General features: G+C 40.6%; 1 protein-coding gene across 1 annotated transcript in view; it reads left to right on the plus strand.

Annotated features, from left to right (window-relative positions):
* Positions 1–19,395, plus strand: part of LOC139163198 (vomeronasal type-2 receptor 26-like) — a 51,268-nt gene that overhangs the window by 15,664 nt on the left and 16,209 nt on the right. The window contains exons 2-3 of the mRNA XM_070744159.1: positions 1,118–1,356; positions 3,007–3,225. Coding sequence (XP_070600260.1) covers positions 1,118–1,356; positions 3,007–3,225 — 458 coding nt within the window. The remainder of the gene's footprint in view (positions 1–1,117; positions 1,357–3,006; positions 3,226–19,395) is intronic.

The following is a 19,395-nucleotide window of genomic DNA, read 5'->3' on the forward strand; positions in this document are numbered from 1 at the left end:
AATAAATATTGCTCACACAGCATATCACCCCTAGTTCAATAACCAACAAAAGTCCAGCTGAATTTTTAATGGGTGGAAAGCTGAGATCTCCCCTTGATAGGCTACACCCATCATATTGTGACAATAAGAAAAATATGCATGTATCACCCAAAAGGTCGTTGTCTGTGGGACAGGTTGTGTGTGCTAAAAATTTTGATGGGGGTATGAACTGGCTTAAAGGGAATATTGTACAGAAAACCTCTCCAAAGACATATTCCATCCTTCTAGAGGACAGCCGGACTTGGAAAAGATACATTGATCATTTAAGGAGGCACCTGGAATCGGCCACCCTCCGGGAAGAACAAACTTTGGACATTAACCGGGACTATACTACTTCACTTCCTACAAGGAGCTCAACACGACGGCAAAACCAACAAATTCGACACGTACCGGACAATATAAACATAGACTTATACTTACTGATCCCCCGGCGGCATTCCAGTGTTGTGGGGTGTGGTTCCGAGGAGGCTAGCGGAGTGCCTGCAGGCTCTACACATGGAGATACCCCACTAGCAAGGCCAGGAGCACTCCGCGAAGCCACAGACGAGCCGACCTCCTCTTATTATGAACAACAGGACTAAGAATAAGCCAAAGCTAATAATAAATAGATTTCTTTGGATCTAAATTGCATGGAGTAACTTAAAATCAAATGCAAATTGAATGAATCTCAGTATTTCATTACAGTATCAAAGATAACTGACAGAATAAAAAAAGAAAGATATAGAAAATAATCTGTCCAAACATGTCATTAAGTTCTGAAAAACTACTCCGCCGTCAAATTTATTTATTTATTTATTTATTTATTATTTGGATTTGTATGCCGCCCCTCTCCAAATACTTGCTTAGTGGTTTGAAATATAATCAGATTGATTTTGTTAACTGTTTTTAATCGCTTTAAAGTTACATATATATATATTGTCTTGCTCTAATCCATTTTAGAATAATTCCTGGGCTAAGGAAGAAGTATTTGATAAAAATAGATTGAATAAAATGTTATCCTTGATTAGCATATGTTATTCTCACAGGGCCATATCATTGGAACATTCCAAAATGTTATCCTTTATTCTGGCCATCCAAGATATCAACCAGGATTCCTGTCTCTTGCCCAATATCACCCTGGGTTACACTATCTATGATAATCATGGCAATGCAGGACAGACTTCAGATACTTTGCAGGATCTGCTTTCAGACGGAGAGGCCAGTGTTCCCAACTACAGGTGTGGGAGACAAAAAAACATAGTGGCTGTTATTGAGGGGACTGAAACTGGTTTCTCCATCCAGATATCATCTATGTTGGGCACCTACAAAATCCCACAGGTGAGTCTTTTCTGGGAAGATAAATTTTAATCATGCAGCTTTCACTGAAGGATGGAGTAAAGCAAACATATTCACTCTCTTCATGCTCCCAGTCCAAAATTGGGGATATTTTCTTCTCCTGGGATAAAAAAAATTATCTCCATGATAAAAGGTAAAGAAGCAGAGCATGAAGCAAGGGTGAGTAGAGGAGTCTTCACTCCAAGGAGTGGAACTAAACCTTCATTGGGACAGAATTGGTATCTTGCAAGTTAGTCTTCTTGGGTCTACTATAAAATAGCACTCAATAGCTGTTGTGGTTAGCTCTGGCCCAGCTCCTGCCCCAAGGACTGTGGATGTGGGGGAGACATCCACATGCTGCAGGCCTGTTTTGCCTCCGGTGGAATATGATGATGAAGGCTCCTCTGACCAAGAAGACATGAATGACAGGGAGGAGGAGAGTGTGGCAGACAGCTCAGAAGGAGATCAAATATCTAGCTCCTCCTTGGATTCAGAACAATAGTTAATGATACAGCCACGCATGCGGAGAGCGATGTATAGGCAACAACAACTGAGAGATTATTATCAAAGAAAATGAGGCCACCTGTGGTTGGGTGGGGCTGTGGTAATTAGTGAGGCTGCTATAAAGAGCAGCCTGTGGGTTTGGCCATTGTGGAGGATTATCTGATCATGTTTCGTGACTGCTTTACTGACTTTTTGTGTGCTGATTTTTCCCCGTTGTGAAACTAAACCAGAGCAAAGTGTGTTTCACTTTGTGAAAAAGGAAGGACTGAATTGCCTCACAGCTGCAAGCTAAGTATCACAGAACTGATAAGGGACTTGTACAAATTACCAGTTTGTTTGGAGACAAGTGCTCTTTGCTATACCAAAAGGGGGCTTGGTTTAAGTGAATTTTCATTATAAAGAACATTGTTTTGAATTTTCAAATGTGTGTGTGTCTCAAATTGTCTCTGTGCATTTGTGGGAGGATTCTATCAGAGAGCTCGACAGAACAAATAGCAGTGACTGTGAGAGGGATCTTGGAGTCTTATTAGACAACCAGTAAACATGAGCCAGCAGTGTGCAGTGACAGCCAAAAAAACCAATGCAATCATAAATTACATTAATAGAGGGATACAGTCTAGGACTAGGAAGGTACTAATACCAATCTATAAAGCCTTAGTTAAACCACACCTAGAATATGACATCCAGCTACAAAAAAGGACATTGAAATGCTGCAGAAAGTGCAGATGAGAGCAAGCAGAATGATTAGGGGACTGAAAACTAAAACATACGAAGAACAGTTGCAGGAACTGGGCATGGCCAGTCTGCTGAAAAAAGGTACCAGGGGTGACATGATAACAGTGTTCCAATACTGGAGGGGCTGCCACACAGAGGAGAATGCCAGACAAGGAATAATGGATGGAAACTGACCAAGGAGAGATTCAACTTGGAAATAAGGTGGAACTTTCGACAGTGAGAGTGATCAGTTTGTCTGCAGAGATTGTGTGAGCTCCAACACTTAAGACTTTCAAGACGAGATTGGACTGCCATTTGTCTGAAATGGTATAGGGACTCGTCCTTGAGTGTGGGTTGGACTACATGACCTACAAGGTCTCTCTTCGAACTCTAGTAATCTAAGGTGACAAAATAACATTATTTATTCCTTTTCAGATTGGCTACAATTTTGTTTCCCAGGTTCTGGCGGATCAAACTCAGCTTCCTTTCTTCTACCCGATGCTCCCTGCAGAGGGATTCCAGTACTCAGGGATGGTCAAGCTGCTTCTCCATTTTAAGTGGAGTTTGGTTGGCCTGATAGCCATCGACACGGAGAAGGGGGAGAAGTTCCTGACTGTCTTGACCTCCATGCTGATAAGGAACAGCATCGCTCCAGTTATCTCACAGACCTTTTCAGCGACTGTTGCAGATCTTTTTGTCAATCACCGTCCATTTTTCAAATGGAGAAAAGCCAATGTCTTTCTTTACGCTACAGAGATCACTTCAATCAATGCAGGACCATATATTCTAAATTTCCTTCATCGCACCACAAAAGGCCCTCCTGCAGGAAAAATCCTGATGGCAACAACGCTCTCAGACTTAACCTTTCCATTGTTAAGGCTTGGAGTATCACAATTTTTCTTTCACAGCATTATTTCCTTTGTTCTGAAGGGAAAGCAAGCACTGGATTATCATCAGTATAATCTGTTCCATTCTTACATGAGACGCTTTGAAAAAAAGTCCTTTATGTGCTCACAAACCAAGGATGCTTTTTCTGTGATAGTCTGGAGACGATGCAGACAGCGAGAAAAATTGCAGGCTCGTCCGCAAGAGGTGAAGGACCAGATCCTTTCTCTAGACAGTTATATCATTTACAACACCATCTGGGCTGTGGCGCAAGCCTTACATACAGCCTTGTTGACCAAATCAAAGAGGAGAAAGATGGGAGGTATTGAGAGTTTAGAAACTCCGAGACTGAAGGCTTGGCAGGTATTTCATTTATGTCAAATGCATCTCCCCTGCAGCCAAGAATTCATTTTGTGATTAGAAAACTGGACAGCAATTCTGAAAAAAAAATCTATTCTGACTAAATAAAATAAAATAAATATATAGCAATAGCACTTATACAGTGGTACCTCATCATACGAACTTAATTGGTTCCAGGAGGAGGTTCGTAAGGTGAAAAGTTCGTAAGATGAAACAATGTTTCCCATAGGAATCAATTTAAAAGCAAATAATGCGTGCAAATCCTTCAGGAAAATCCCAAACTTTAGAAGGGAGGCGAACAGAGGGCAGGGAGGAGCAGCTAAAGGTGGCGGGTGGAAGAAGCAAGGGTAGGCTAAAGGGTGAGTGGGAAGGAAGAAAGGCAAGGGGGCGCCCCTCCCTTTTCTTTTTTCAAAAGACAGTTTCTTTTTTTTTTTCAATTTTTTTATTAATTTTCATAAAATAAACAGACACACATACAAACATTAAACATAAAGTGGGGGTGTATTTCCCCCGCTTCTTTTGAAAGTATACATTCAAGTACAGAAAAAGAATACATAATTGAATATATGTTAAATGTTAAAAGGTCTAGTAATTTTGGGTTAAGGTTTTACAAATCTTAAGTACAATGTAAATATTAGGTAAAATTCTTAATATGTTGCTTATACGTAAACTAATATAGCATAGTCATCAAAAAATACCTTTAATGTAATCTTAACTACTATACTAATATATCATATTCATCAAACAAAACATGTAAACTAATTTCAACTACTATACGTATATAGACCAAAATTCTTAATATGTTACTTATACATAAACTACTATATCATAGTCATCAAAAAATACATTTAAATTAATATTAATATTGTGATCACCTAGGTAAAAACAAATACAAAAAAAATTAACTAAAAATAAATGTGTATATCTTATTTTTTCTTATCTATCCATTTATAAACATTGTTCCATGTTTCATAAAATTTAGTATCTTCTTGATCATTTAATCGTCTTGTCATCATGTCCATTTCAGCGCAATCTAATATTTTAACTATAACTTCTTCTTCCTTGGGGATTTCCTCCCCCTTCCAATTTTGCACATATATTATTCTAGCCGCAGTTAATATGTGTATAATTAAATAAAGAATTTCTTTCTTGTAAGTCTGATTGGTAACTCCTAATAAGTAAAATTCCGGGGTATTGTCTATATCTTGCTTTACTATTTCTTTTAATATTTTCTCGATCATCTTCCAGTATATTTTAGCTTTACCACATGTCCACCATTGATGGTAATAGGTTCCTATATCCTTCTTACATTTCCAGCATAATGGGGATGTTTTGGGAAACATTTTTGCTATCCTATTTGGTGGGAGATGCTATCTGTAGAACATTTTGATTTGGTTTTCTTTTAATGAGACTGATTTGGTCATTTTCCAGTTATTAATCCAAACTTTCTCCCATGTGTCTATGTCTATTTCCTTGCCAATATTTCTGCACCATCTTATCATAGTATCTTTTAAAGTCAACTCTATATTTTTATGAGCAATGAGGAATTTATATATTTTCCCTATCATTTTTATTGGATTAGTAGTAATTAGATTGCTTAACAGATTCTTACTTTTATTAAAAATATAAAGAGTTTTATCCTTCTGGTATCTAGATCGAATCTGGGCATAGTGCCACCAGTCTATTATTATCCCTTCTTCTTGTAATTTAATCCTAGATTTTAGCTTCATCTGGTCGTTTAGTAGTTCTTTATATCTATAAGATATTTTCTTGTCTTTTATGGACTTTGGATGCGTTATTGCTTCTAGGGGGGCTAGCCATTCTGGGATATTTAAGAAGTGATTTTTCTTTATGTCTTTCCAGACTTCTAGTAGATATTTCCTTAATGTGTACCTTTTAAAATATGAGTGATTTTTTTCCTTGTCGTACCATACAAATGCGTGCCATTTTATTTATTTATTTATTACTTAGATTTGTATGCCGCCCCTCTCCGAAGACTCGGGGCGGCTCACAACATGTAAAAACAAATCATAAGCAATCAGACAAATTTAAAATATTTAAATATTTAAAAAACCCCATATGCTAACAGTCACACACACAGACATACCATGCATAAATTAAACGTGCCCAGGGGGAGATGTTTCAGTTCCCCCATGCCTGACGGCAAAGGTGGGTTTTAAGGAGTTTACGGAAGGCAGGAAGAGTAGGGGCAGTTCTAATCTCCGGGGGGAGTTGGTTCCAGAGGGCCGGGGCCGCCACAGAGAAGGCTCTTCCCCTGGGGCCCGCCAACCGACATTGTTTAGTTGACGGGACCCGGAGAAGGCCCACTCTGTGGGACCTAATCAGTCGCTGGGATTCGTGCGGCAGGAGGCGGTCTCGGAGATATTCTGGTCCGATGCCATGAAGGGCTTTAAAGGTCATAACCAACACTTTGAATTGTGACCGGAAATTGATCAGCAACCAATGCAGACTGCGGAGTGATGGTGAAACATGGGCATACCTAGGTAGGCCCATGACTGCTCTCGCAGCTGCATTTTGCACGATCTGAAGTTTCCGAACACTTTTCAAAGGTAGCCCCATGTAGAGAGCATTACAGTAGTCGAACCTCGAGGTGATGAGGGCATGAGTGACTGTGAGCAATGAGTCCCGGTCCAGATAGGGCCGCAACTGGTGCACCAGGCGAACCTGGGCAAACGCCCCCCTCGCCACAGCTGAAAGATGTTGTTCTAATGTGAGCTGTGGATCGAGGAGGACGCCCAAGTTGCGGACCCTCTCTGAGGGGGTCAATAATTCCCCCCCCAGGGTGATGGACGGACAGATGGGATTGTCCTTGGGAGGCAGAACCCACAGCCACTCCGTCTTATCCGGGTTGAGCCTGAGTCTGTTGACACCCATCCAGGCCCCAACAGCCTCCAGGCACCGGCACATCACTTCCACCGCTTCGTTGACTGGGCATGGGGTGGAGATGTAAAGCTGGGTATCATCCGCATATTGATGATACCTCACCCCATGTCCTTGGATGATCTCGCCCAGCGGTTTCATGTAGATGTTGAATAGCAGGGGGGAGAGGACCGACCCCTGAGGCACCCCACAAGGGAGAAACCTAGGAGTCGACCTCTGGCCCCCCACTAACACCGACTGCGACCGGCCAGAGAGGTAGGAGGAGAACCACTGAAGGACAGTGCCTCCCACTCCCAACCCCTCCAGCCGGTGCAGAAGGATACCATGGTCGATGGTATCGAAAGCCGCTGAGAGGTCAAGGAGCACCAGGACAGAGGATAAACCCCTGTCCCGGGCCCGCCAGAGATCATCCATCAACGCGACCAAAGCGGTTTCCGTGCTGTAACCGGCCCTGAAACCCGACTGCTGGGGACCTAGATAATCGGCTTCTTCCAAGGACCGCTGGAGCTGGAGTGCCACCACCTTCTCGACAACCTTCCCCATAAAGGGAAGGTTGGAGACTGGACGATAGTTGTTAAGTACGGCTGGGTCCAGGGAGGGCTTCTTGAGGAGGGGGCGCACAAGCGCTTCTTTATAGAGTGATGGAAAAACTCCCCTCCCCAAGGAAGCGTTGGTAATCTCCTGGGCCCAGCTCCGTGTCACCTCCCTGCTGGCCGAAACCAACCAGGAGGGACACGGATCCAGTAAACAGGTGGCGGAACTCACAGCTCCAATGGCCTTGTCCACTTCATCAGGTGTCACCAGATCAAACTCTTCCCAGACAGGTGGACAAGTACGTGCCCCAGTCACCTCGACTGACTCGTTGTCAGTCGACTCTGTTTTACAATTGGAGTCGAGGTCGGCCCGAATCCGAGCGACTTTATCAGCGAAAAACGTGTTAAAGTCCTCGGCACTACTCTGCAAGGGCTCCCCAACTCCCCCCTGATTAAGAAGGGAGCGGGTCACCCTAAACAGAGCGGCCGGGCGGGATTCCGCTGATGCAATCAAGGCGGCATGGTACGCGCATCTTGCCGCCTTGAGCGCCACTTTGTAAGTCTTAATAAAAGCTCTTACAAGTGTTCGATCAGATTCAGACCTACTCTTCCTCCATCGCTTCTCTAGACGTCTCTTCTGGCGTTTCAACTCCCGGAGCTCCTCGTTGAACCATGGAGCTCTACGGGGTCCAGCGCCACGGAGAGGTCGCAAAGGCGCAATCCGGTCAAGAGCCTCTGCTGCAGCCTCGTTCCAGGCTTTCGCAAGAGACTCTGCCGAACTGTGGACAAGTGCCTCTGGAATAACCCCAAGCGCCGTCTGAAAGCCCTCTGGGTCCATCAGGCGTCTGGGGCGGAACATCTTAATTGGTTCCGCCTCCCTGCGGGGAAGGATTGGAGCCAGGAAGTCAAGCCGTAGTAGAAAATGGTCTGACCATGACAAAGGCACTGCTTCTAAGCCCCTTAGTCTCAGACCATTACTCAATTGCTCGGAAAGGAATACCATGTCGGGTGCGTGCCCCCCTTCATGAGTCGGACCCTGTACTACTTGAGTCAGGTCCATGGCTGTCATGGTGGCCATGAACTCCTGTGCCAGCCCAGAGGTTTCGCCGAGTGACGGCAGGTTGAAGTCCCCCAAGACAATAAGTCTTGGGAACTCCACCGCCAACCCGGCTACCTCCTTGAGTAGCACAGGCAGGGCTTTTGACACGCAGCTGGGAGGCAGGTACGTGAGAAATAAGCCCACCTGAACCCCTAAGTCCAACTTCATCAAGAGTGACTCGCAACCCGCAATTTCCGGAGCAATGAGTCCACGTAGGCAAAGGCTCTCCCTGGCTATAATAGCCACTCCTCCCCCCCTTCCCTGGGGTCGAGGTTGATGCCATATCTGAAACCCAGCTGGGCAGATTTCAGAGAGAGGAACACCTCCCTCTGGGCCCAGCCAGGTTTCAGTAATACATGCCAGGTCGGCCTCCTCATCCAGGATCAGATCCCGGATGAGGAGAGCTTTATTTACCACCGACCTGGCATTAAGCAGCAGCAACCTGAGCCCAGGGCCAGAGTTACACTCATCACCAGTACCCAAGATTGGGCTCACGGAGCCAGAACAAGGGATCGTTATTAAGCAACGGTCCCTCGTTCCCCTGGAACGGCTAACTCCGCGGCCCCCGCCATATCTGCCTCTCCCCAGCAACACAGGAATATTCTGACCCTCTGTCTCCCCAGAGATTAGTGCCCCCTCCCCTCCCGCCTCTCCGGCGTCAGGTGGGCAAAGTCTATCATTCATACTGCTTCCATTTATCACATTCATACCATAATCCCACCCGCCCCAACCATTGCATTCATACCAATCATTCGTCCCATATTTACCCCAATCATCCATTAATTACAAAACCCCCTAGTGATATTAAAATGAATTAAATTAGTAATAATTAAAATACTAATAATATATATCACAATATAAAATAGGGATAAAAAGTTCATAGATTAATAGTTAATAATATAAAATCAGAGCTTAGCTATTAATTAAAGTTGGTAAAGTGCAAAGTTCTAAAGTGCTAAAAATATAGGAATAATTAAAAATCAACTATCCATCAAGCCAGCAATACTGACACCAGTTCTTAAAGGTGAGTTCTGGGGGGGAAAAGAATTGATCAGGGGAAAAATGTTGTTGAGGGAGAAATCTTGGCATATTGTTGTTAAGTTTTTGGTGCCAGCCACTGCCACTGGCTGGCACTCTCAGGTCTTTCTCTGGGTTCTCAGTCACTTCCTCTCCTCTGCTCTTACAATGCTTCCAGGTCTCCAGACCCTCTGCAGTCTTATGAGGTCTTAATAGAAACTCCATGTGGGCTCAGTAGGGCGAGCTTCAGGCACAGCCTCAGTCTCAGTTCCTCTTTCCTCCTTCCTCTTTCTTTCCTCTTTCTTTCCTCTCCTTCCTCCCACTAGTTCATTCCTCCATAGTCCCTCCGGCGCCGGGTGCTCCCACCATACAGCTCCTTGGCGTCTCGGGTCTATGCAGTGGGGGGAGGGCAATTTCAGACGTCGCCCCTCTTTCTCCCCTCTCTCCTTTCCTCTCGGTGCACGCTCTCTCCTCCCGTCAGCTGTCCTTCCTTGCATGAGATCATGTCCTTCTAAGTTTAATATTCTTTTGTTCTCTAAAGTTATCCAATCTCTAACCCATGTTAATGCGGCAGCCTGGTAATATAATTTCCAATTTGGAAGGCCAAATCCTCCTCTTTCTTTGATATCTTCTAGACAATTTATTTTTATCCTTGCTTTTTCCCCTTGCCATATAAATTTTTTAACTAGGTTTGTCAAAGTTTTTAAAAAAATTCCCCCTGGATTTATTGGAATTACCTGGAAGAGAAATAAAACCTTGGGTAAAATATTCATCTTAATTGTTGCAACTCTTCCTAAAAATGATATTTTCAGGTTATTCCACATTACTAAATCTTTTTTAATTTCTGTTAGTAATTTTGTATAATTATCATTTTTTAATGTTATTGTTTTCGCTATTAGATTTATTCCTAGGTATTTTACTTTTTTTACAGTCTTTATTCCAGAAATGCTTTCTAATTTGATTTCTTGTGTTTTGTTCATATTTTTAGTTAAAAAATGTGTTTTGCTTTTGTTTATCTTTAAACCTGCTACCTTTCCATATTGTTCAATAGCTTGCAGTAAAGTAGGGACTGTTGTTATCGGTTCTTCAATTATGAACGTTAAGTCATCTGCGAAGGCTTGGACTTTATAAGTTTCATCTCCTACAGTTAAACCTTTTATTTTAGGATCCGCTCTTATTTTAATTAATAGAGTTTCAAGAATCATAATAAATAGCAATGGTGATATAGGACAACCTTGACGAACTCCCTTATTTATATCAAGTGTTGGTAATTGATTATTGTTCAATATTATGTTGGTTGTTTGTTTTGAATATATAGTATCTATTAAGTTAACAAATTTTGGGCCAAATCTCATTTTATTTAATTGCATTTTTATGAATATCCAATTGACGTTATCAAAGGCCTTTTGAGCGTCTAGAAACATTAAAGATGCTGTCTTGCCTGGATATTGTTCATAATACTCTAGTGTGTTTATTACTGTTCTAAGATTATTTTTAATTTGTCTCCCTGGTAGAAACCCATTTTGGTCTTGGTGTATTATTCCATTTATAACTCTTTTGAGTCTGTCTGCATAAATGGCAATAAATATCTTGTAATCTACATTTAATAATGATATGGGCCTATAGTTTTTAATTTTTTCTGGGTCTGTGCCCTGTTTGTGTATTAAAGTTGTCAGTGATTCTGACCAAGATTTGGGAATTTTACCCTCAAGTCTACATAGATTGAAAGTTTCTAACATGTGGTTTCTTATTGTTTCATTTTCTATCTTGTACCATTCTGCCGGTATGGCGTCTGGGCCAGTGGCCTTATTGCTTTTCTGTTTTTTAATTGTTGTTAGGAGTTCTTCCATTGTTATTGGTCCATCCATGGTGGCCTGTTAGTCTTCTGTTATTTGTGGTAATTTTGAAGCTTGTAAATAGTTAAAGACTTCATGTTCGCTAACATTGTCTTTAGCATATAGATCTTTATAAAAATTATACACAATGTCTGCCTTTCCTTCTGTATCATATTTTATTGTACCATCTTTGTCTTCTAGTTTTTTAATTAATTTTGATTGGCTCTTTTTTCTAAGTTTATATGCTAGCCATCTGCCTGGTTTATTTGCGTGTTCAAAATAGTGTTGCTTTGCTCTTTTAATTTTTTCAGTTATTTGGTTCTGTTCTATGATTCTAATTTTATGTTTAATTACATTTATTTCTGTTTTTAAGTCTCTGTTCTTGATATGTTGCTGCGATAAAAATTCTAATTGTTTTAATTCATTTATTAATTGTACATACTTTAATTTGTTTTCCTTGTTATATTTTGCTATGTAGGATATTGTTAATCCTCTTATGTAAGCTTTAACTGTATCCCATAAGTTCTGTGGAGTGGTATCTGAAGTTTTGTTGATTTCAAAAAATATTTTTAGTTCCTTTTCGATCCAATCCTTATATTTCTTGTCATTTAATATGTTTCTATTCATCCGCCAGTTGTTCTGTTTGTTATTCATTCTCATAGAAACCACTATTGGATTGTGATCGGCCCATGTATTAACGTCTATCTCTACCTCTCTTATTTGTTCTGCAACCATTTTTGGTGCCCATACCATATCTATTCTTGTCCAAATTTTATGGGGGTTAGAGTAGAAGGTATATTGTCTCTTATGGGGGTGTCTTTCCCTCCAAATATCATTTAACAATAGTTCCGCTTTCATTTTTTGAAAAGTACTAGGTAGCAAACTCCTTCTTGTTTTTTTGCTTTTTTTCCTTTTATTGTTACCTCCCCCCCCCCCCTGAATGGTCTAATTGTCTGTTCGCGATAGCATTAAAATCACCTATTATTAGTACATTTTCAATAGCTAGGTCTATTATTATTTGATGTAAATTTTTATAAAATGTCATTTGATCTTCATTAGGAGCATAGATAGAAACAACAGCTAGAGGTCTAGGTTCAATATCAACTTGTACAATCAATATTCTACCCTCATTATCCTTAAATATTTGTTTGGAATTTATAGAATTCTCAACATACATCACTACACCTCTTTTTTTTTTATCTGCTAATGCAGCATACATTTTTCCAATTTTGGGATTCAACAGTAATTTTTGGTTATTTTTTTTAATATGCACTTCTTGTAATATTACAATTTCAGCATTTTGGTTTCTAATTTTAGAAAAAAAAAATTCCTTTTCCTTGGTTCATTAAGTCCATTGACGTTTACAGAAAAGATTTTTAGATCTTTACTTATTGTCATTTAGTAGGTTTTTTGGTTTCTCGCTGAGGTTGAACTCTTCTGGCACCTTGGTCCTGCTCTATTACCTGAGCAGTAGCCCCCAGATCTTCTTCTTGCTGAGTTGCTAATTTTTCCCCTGGTTGTTGTTGAACTGGTTGTTGTTCAACCACTTGTTGCTTATTTGTATAGTCCAAGCGGCTGATGCCACTATTTTCAAAAAAGTACATAGCTTGTTCTACATTTTCCAATTTGTATCTTTTAGAGCGCCATGTCAGAGAAAGACCTTGTGGAATAAGCCAATGGTAAGTTATATTTTCTTTGATCAAAATTCTAGTTAGAAAGTGGTAATCTCTTCTGCTTTCTCTGATGCTTCTTGGAACTTGTTTTAATATTTTTATTTCAACTCCTTGATGTTGGAGTTTGGCGTTTCTTGACCAATGGAGTATGTCATCTCGCAAAGTTTTTCTTGTGAATTTGATGTGTATCTCTCTTGGGAGGTTGTGGCGATGAATGTAACTATTCGAAGTTCTGTAAACTTCATCGATTTCTTTCAGTAGTGCTGTGGGATCCTGTTGGAGTATTCCTCCAATAGTTTCGGCCATAGTCATTTTTAAATCTTCATCTTTTTCCTCTTTTATATTCTGAAATCGTAGTCCATACGAAGCACGTTGCATCTCCAACTGAGTGATTGATTCATCATATCTTCTGTATCTTGCATCAGCTCTCCCTTCAAGGTAGTCCATTCTTTTTTCATTTTTATCAGATTTCTCTTCAACTTTTTTAACTCGGTCATCACTTTCTTGTAGTGTTTGTTGGATCTCCTTTATCTGGTCTTTCATCTCTCCCATATCAACTTTCAATTGAGCCATCTCCATTTTAAATTCTGCCAGGTCTGCTTTTATAGCTTCTCTTTGTTGTGTTGTGATCCTCTTTTATGGCCTCTCTTTGTTGGGTAGCGTCTTCTTGAGATTTGAACATAAAGTCCTTCAAAGTATTTAAGGTTTCTTGTAGTGTTGCAAAATTAGACTGCATTGTTTTATCTTTGTCTTTGTCCTTGGTAGTCATAGTTAACACCTGATGCGACGGGGAAGGATGCGGTGACCCTTGTGGAGAGGGAATTGTTGCTGTAGTTTGTTTTTTAACCGTTTTAACAAAGGTTGAGGTATTTTACATTGTCAAATTTGAATCCACTGTTTAAAATTTAAATTAGTTTAAGTTAGTTTCAATTTGTATGTAGTAAAAGGAAAAGAATTCCTATAAATTCCAAATCTGTTCAATCTATTTTGTTAACAATTTCCCTTGAAATATGACTATATATACCAATTCAATTACCAACAAAATTCAAAGTATATTGTTATTTTTAAAACTTTAAATATGCAATGCCAAAAGGAGCAGGTGTAAAACTTTTTTTTTAAAAGAGAAAAATAAGAGTTAAAAATAAGTAGTCTAGTAGGAGGGCAAGATAAGTAAAAGAAAGGAAAAATATTAGCTAATCATAAAAAATAAAAGAGAGCATAGAAAAGGAAAATTATGGAAAAAGAAAAGGAGAGGGAGAGGGGAGAGAAGAGAAAATTAGTAAAAGGAGTGGAGAGAATTGTTCTAGGGGAGAGAGGAAAAAAGGAGGTGATATTTTAATTCAGCTAGTTAAAATAGAGCAGGGAACCAAGGTTTATTAACAATGCATATGCTTCAAATCAGGTTTCTTTTAAAAATAGCAGTGCACAGAAGAAAAGAGAAAGAGAAGAATCAAAGAGAGATCAGGAAAAAAAAAGAATAATTATTCAAAAAACACAATATCAGTATTATATACTTATGTTCTTCTTATAGGTCCAGTAGTTGTGCTGAAGAGTAAGGGATGTAAATCCAAGTATCAAAGGATAAAGTTATGTTTAATTCCAATTTCAAGTTCAAAGGGAAAGTCAAATTAGTAGTTTTCTTGTGCTTAAAATAAAGTCAGTTTATTTTCCAAGTTCAAGACAGAAGCAGAGAAGCAAATCCCAAGATGGAGTCAGGTTAAAATTCGTACAGCAAGGCAGATGTTAAAAAGTTCTCAGCAAATAATCCAAAAGCAATCAGCAAATAATCCAAAGACACTCAGCAAGTAATCCAAATAGGTTAATCCAGGAGTAAATAGTCCAAAGGAAAGGTTGAATAGCTAGTGTTTCAGTTCCTTCTATTTTCCATTTATTTTCTAATTATTAGGTTATTTCATTATTGTGAAAAAAGACAACAAGATGAGAAAAAAGGCAGCAAGACTGTGTTCCTCCGCTGTCAGAATTTAAGCCCGGAACACTATATTTTTAGCGATCTATCAAAAACAAATTCTAATCATCATTACAAATTTCCTTTAGCAATTTAAATTTTCTAAATAGTCATATCAAATTTGAATTATTTTATTAATCCATAAAGTAAAAAAAAATATTTTTAAGTTCCAAAGTTCAAGTTCAAGATGGAAAAAATGAAAGTGAAAAAATTAGATCCGGCTGTTATTTGCGGATGAATCCAAAAAAGGAAAAAACTTTCACCTTTGCCTTATTGAAAAGGAAAAAACTTTCACTTAGAACTTTCACAGCGATCAAGTCTTCTGGTTTTAAACATGAAACAAAAAGAGGGTTTTTTTACCTTAGGTCCTTTCTCTGGTGTATTCTTTTTCGGTCAGATTAGTTATGATACTTTCACTTCTTGAGCTTTTTCTTGCTTCCCACTGGGTGAGGGGAGAAAGCACTGGCCGATCCTCCTAAGCAAGGAAGATCGGTTCTCCCGTCTCCGAAGCTGCGGGGCGAACCGCTGCCTCCGGAGTCTCAGCGACGGCTCCTCGGGCAGAGGGGAGCCCCCTGTTCTGGGATCGGGCCATCCGAGCCCGATCCGATCGCGATAGCGACCTTCGGAGGGGGTAGAAGGGATCTCAGGGCAGAGCGCTGCCAAAGAGATCCCGCTGCGGTCTCCTCCAGACCGGAAGTCTCCTCAAAAGACAGTTTCAGTGCCTTTGCAAGCATGCAAAATCTTTACTCCTCCAAGCTGCCCCTCCCTTTTCTTTCTTAAAAAGACACCGTTTCAGTGCTTTTGCAAGCATGCAAAATCTTTACTCCTCCAATCTGCCCCTCCCTTTTTTTTCTTAAAAAGACACCGTTTCAGTGCTTTTGCAAGCATGCAAAATCTTTACTCCTCCAAGCAGCCCCTCCCTTTTCTTTCTTCAAAAAAGGGGGGGGAAAGAAACCCCTTCATCCCAGCAGCAGCTGCTTGGGTTCGTAAGGTGAAAATAGTTCGGAAGAAGAGGCAAAAAAATCTTAAACACCGGGTTCGTATCTTGAAAAGTTCATTAGAAGAGGCATTTATAAGATGAGGTACCACTGTATACCGCTTCACAGTGCTTTATAACCCTTTATAGAAACTCTGAAACTTTGAGTACTTGGCAGGTACTTCATTTATGTTAAGATTAGATTATTATTTAAATTGGAAGGAACCTTGTAGGTCATCTAATATCACACTATTTACGGGACCATCTCTTACCGCATATCTCCCAGAGACCAATAAGAGCACACAGAGTTGGCCTCCTCCATGTCCTGTCGATGCAGGTTGGCAGTGCCATGGGGGAGAGCCTTCTCTGTTGCTGCCCCCGACTCTATGGAATCAACCCCCTCCCAATGTCCGTACTGCTCCAACCCTGGTGGCTTTCCATAAGGCACAATGACCTGGCTATGCCGGCAGGCCTGGGGGCCCTGAATCAACAACTAGCTTGGCCAAGTATATGAATGGTATGTATGCATGCTGTTGAGTCATTCTGTTATGAGTTTTAATTAGGGTGTTAGAGTTTAGATTGCATTTTTTGACTTCTTTTTACTGTTTTTTGTAATTTATATTGCTGTCCTTCAACAATATAATCCCAGGATTGGGCATCATAGAAGTCAAATTAAATAAATAAATAAATATTCCTACCTTTTAGAGCTGTCCTAAATGAGACGGGTCACAGTTTGAAGACTGATATCACTTTGGGACGGGGGGGGGGGCATGAATTAACAATCATGATGGCCAAATTGTATGAATATTTAGTATGCATGTTGTTGCGATGGGTTAATGTATGGGGGGTTTTTAATTAGGGTTTTATAATTTTTTAGACTTTAAATTTGACTTCCTTTTTATTGTTTTGTATTTACACAGTTGTTGTAAACCGCCCTGAGTCCTTCAGGATTGGGCAGTATAGAATTTGAATTAATTAAATAATTAAATAAATAAATAAATAATCCAAAACACACACTCCGCTCAAGTGGGAGTCCCTACATTATTTCAGACAAATGGCAATCAAATCTCCCTTTGAAAGTGTCAAGTATTGGAGCTAACACAATCTTCCCCACCTGTTCCATTGGTAGATTGTTCTCACCCTCAAATGTTCCTTCTTTATTTCTCTCCTTAGTCAGTTTCCATCCATTATTTCTCACCTGGCCTTCTGGTGCTTTGGAAAACAGCCATAGAAACATAGAAACATAGAAGTCTGACGGCAGAAAAAGACCTCATGGCCCATCGAGTCTGCCCTTATACTATTTTCTGTATTTTATCTTAGGATGGATATATGTTTATCCCAGGCATGTTTAAATTCAGTTACTGTGGATTTATCTACCACGTCTGCTGGAAGTTTGTTCCAAGGATCTACTACTCTTTCAGTAAAATAATATTTTCTCATGTTGCTCTTGATCTTTCCCCCAACTAACTTCAGATTGTGTCCCCTGGTTCTTGTGTATACTTTCCTATTAAAAACACTTCCCTCCTGGACCTTATTTAACCCTTTAATATATTTAAATGTTTCGCTCATGTCCCCCCTTTTCTTTCTGTCCTCCAGACTATACAGATTGAGTTCATTAAGTCTTTCCTGATACGTTTTATGCTTAAGGCCTTCCACCATTCTTGTAGCCCATCTTTGAACCCGTTCAATTTTGTCAATATCTTTTTGTAGGTGAGGTCTCCAGAACTGAACACAGTACTCCAAATGTGGTCTCACCAGCGCTCTATATAAGGGGATCACAATCTCCCTCTTCCTGCTTGTTATACCTCTAGCTATGCAGCCAAGCATCCTACTTGCTTTTCCTACCGCCCGACCACACTGCTCACCTATTTTGAGACTGTCAGAAATCACTACCCCTAAATCCTTTTCTTTTGAAGTTTTTGCTAACACAGAACTGCCAATGCAATACTCAGATTGAGGATTCCTTTTCCCCAAGTGCATTATTTTACATTTGGAAACATTAAACTGCAGTTTCCATTGCTTTGACCATTTATCTAGTAAAGCTAAATCATTTACCATATTACAGACGCCTCCAGGAATATCAACCCTATTGCACACTTTAGAGTCATCGGCAAATAGGCAAACCTTCCCTACCAAACCTTCCCCTATGTCACTCACAAACATATTAAAAAGAATAGGACCCAGAACAGACCCTTGTGGCACACCGCTTGTAACCTGACTCTGCTCAGAATACTCGCCATTAACAATAACTCTTTGATGTCTACGCTTCAGCCAGCTGCAAATCCATTGAACTATCCAGGGATTAAGTCCAATCTTCACTAATTTATCTATCAGCTCTTTATGTGGAACCGTATCAAAGGCTTTGCTGAAGTCCAGGTAGGCAATATCCACGGCACCACCTTCATCCAACACCTTTGTGACATAGTCAAAGAAATCAATAAGATTAGTCTGACATGATTTGCCTTCAGTAAAGCCATGCTGATTTGGGTCCAATAAGTTATTGTTTTTTAGGTGCTGATTTATCCTCTTTTTCAGTAGAGTCTCCATCATTTTAACTACAACTGATGTCAAGCTAACTGGCCTGTAGTTACCAGCTTCTTCTCTACTGCCCTTCTTGTGAATAGGCACAACACTGGCCATTCTCCAATCCTCAGGAACTTCTCCTGTTAACAACGATTGGTTAAACAAATCAGTCAGGGGGGTAGTAATGACAGATCTGAGTTCTTTAAGAACTCTGGGGTGGATGCCATCTGGACCCATTGCCTTATTTATCTTTAATTGTTCAAGTTCTTCTAAGACATCGGCTTCTAAGATCACTGGAGCTGAATCCGTACAGCTGGAAGCAATGCTATATCCCTCTATAGCAGAGGTCCCCAACCTTTTTTGCACCAGGGACCGGCTTTAAGCTAGACCAGTTTTCCATGGCCCGGTGGGGGGGGGGAGCTAGCTGTCAGCGGCGCCATAAAAGGGGCGATCAAGAGAGGAATGGGTGAATGAATGGACGGAGGGTGGGAAGGAAGGAAGGAAAGAGGGAAGGGACAGGAACAAAAGAAGGGTGCAAAGGAAGCAAGGAAAGGTGTGAAAGGGGAGAGTAAGAGAGGAAGGAGTGAAAGAAGGGAATGAGGGAGGAAAGAAGGGAGGAAGGAAAAGGAAAGCAAGAAATGGAGGGAGGAAAGGAAGGAAAGAAAGAAAGAAAGAAAGAAAGGGGGAAGGGACAGGAACAGAGGAAGGAAGCAAGGAAACTTATGAAAGGGGAGAGTAAGGGAAGAAGGTAGGAAGGAGAAAGAAAAGAAGAAATAGAGGAAGGGAAGGGAAAAGAGAGAAAGAAAAAGAGCAAGAAAGAGAAAGAAAAAAGGAAACTTCAAAGAAAGGCTCACTGAGCATCTCTCACTCTCTCTCTCTATCCCTCTTTCTTTCTTTCTCTTCCTTTCTCTCTCTCCTCTTCCTTTATCTCCTCTCTCTCTCCCTCTCTCTTTCACTCCCCCCTCTCTCCCCCTTTCCCTCTCTCCCTCTCTTGCTATCTCTCCCCCCTCTCCCTCTCTCTTTCTCCCTCTCCCTCTCTTTCTCTCTCTCCCCCCT

The sequence above is a fragment of the Erythrolamprus reginae genome, chromosome 2 (assembly GCF_031021105.1).
Source record: "Erythrolamprus reginae isolate rEryReg1 chromosome 2, rEryReg1.hap1, whole genome shotgun sequence".
Lineage (NCBI taxonomy): Eukaryota > Metazoa > Chordata > Lepidosauria > Squamata > Dipsadidae > Erythrolamprus > Erythrolamprus reginae.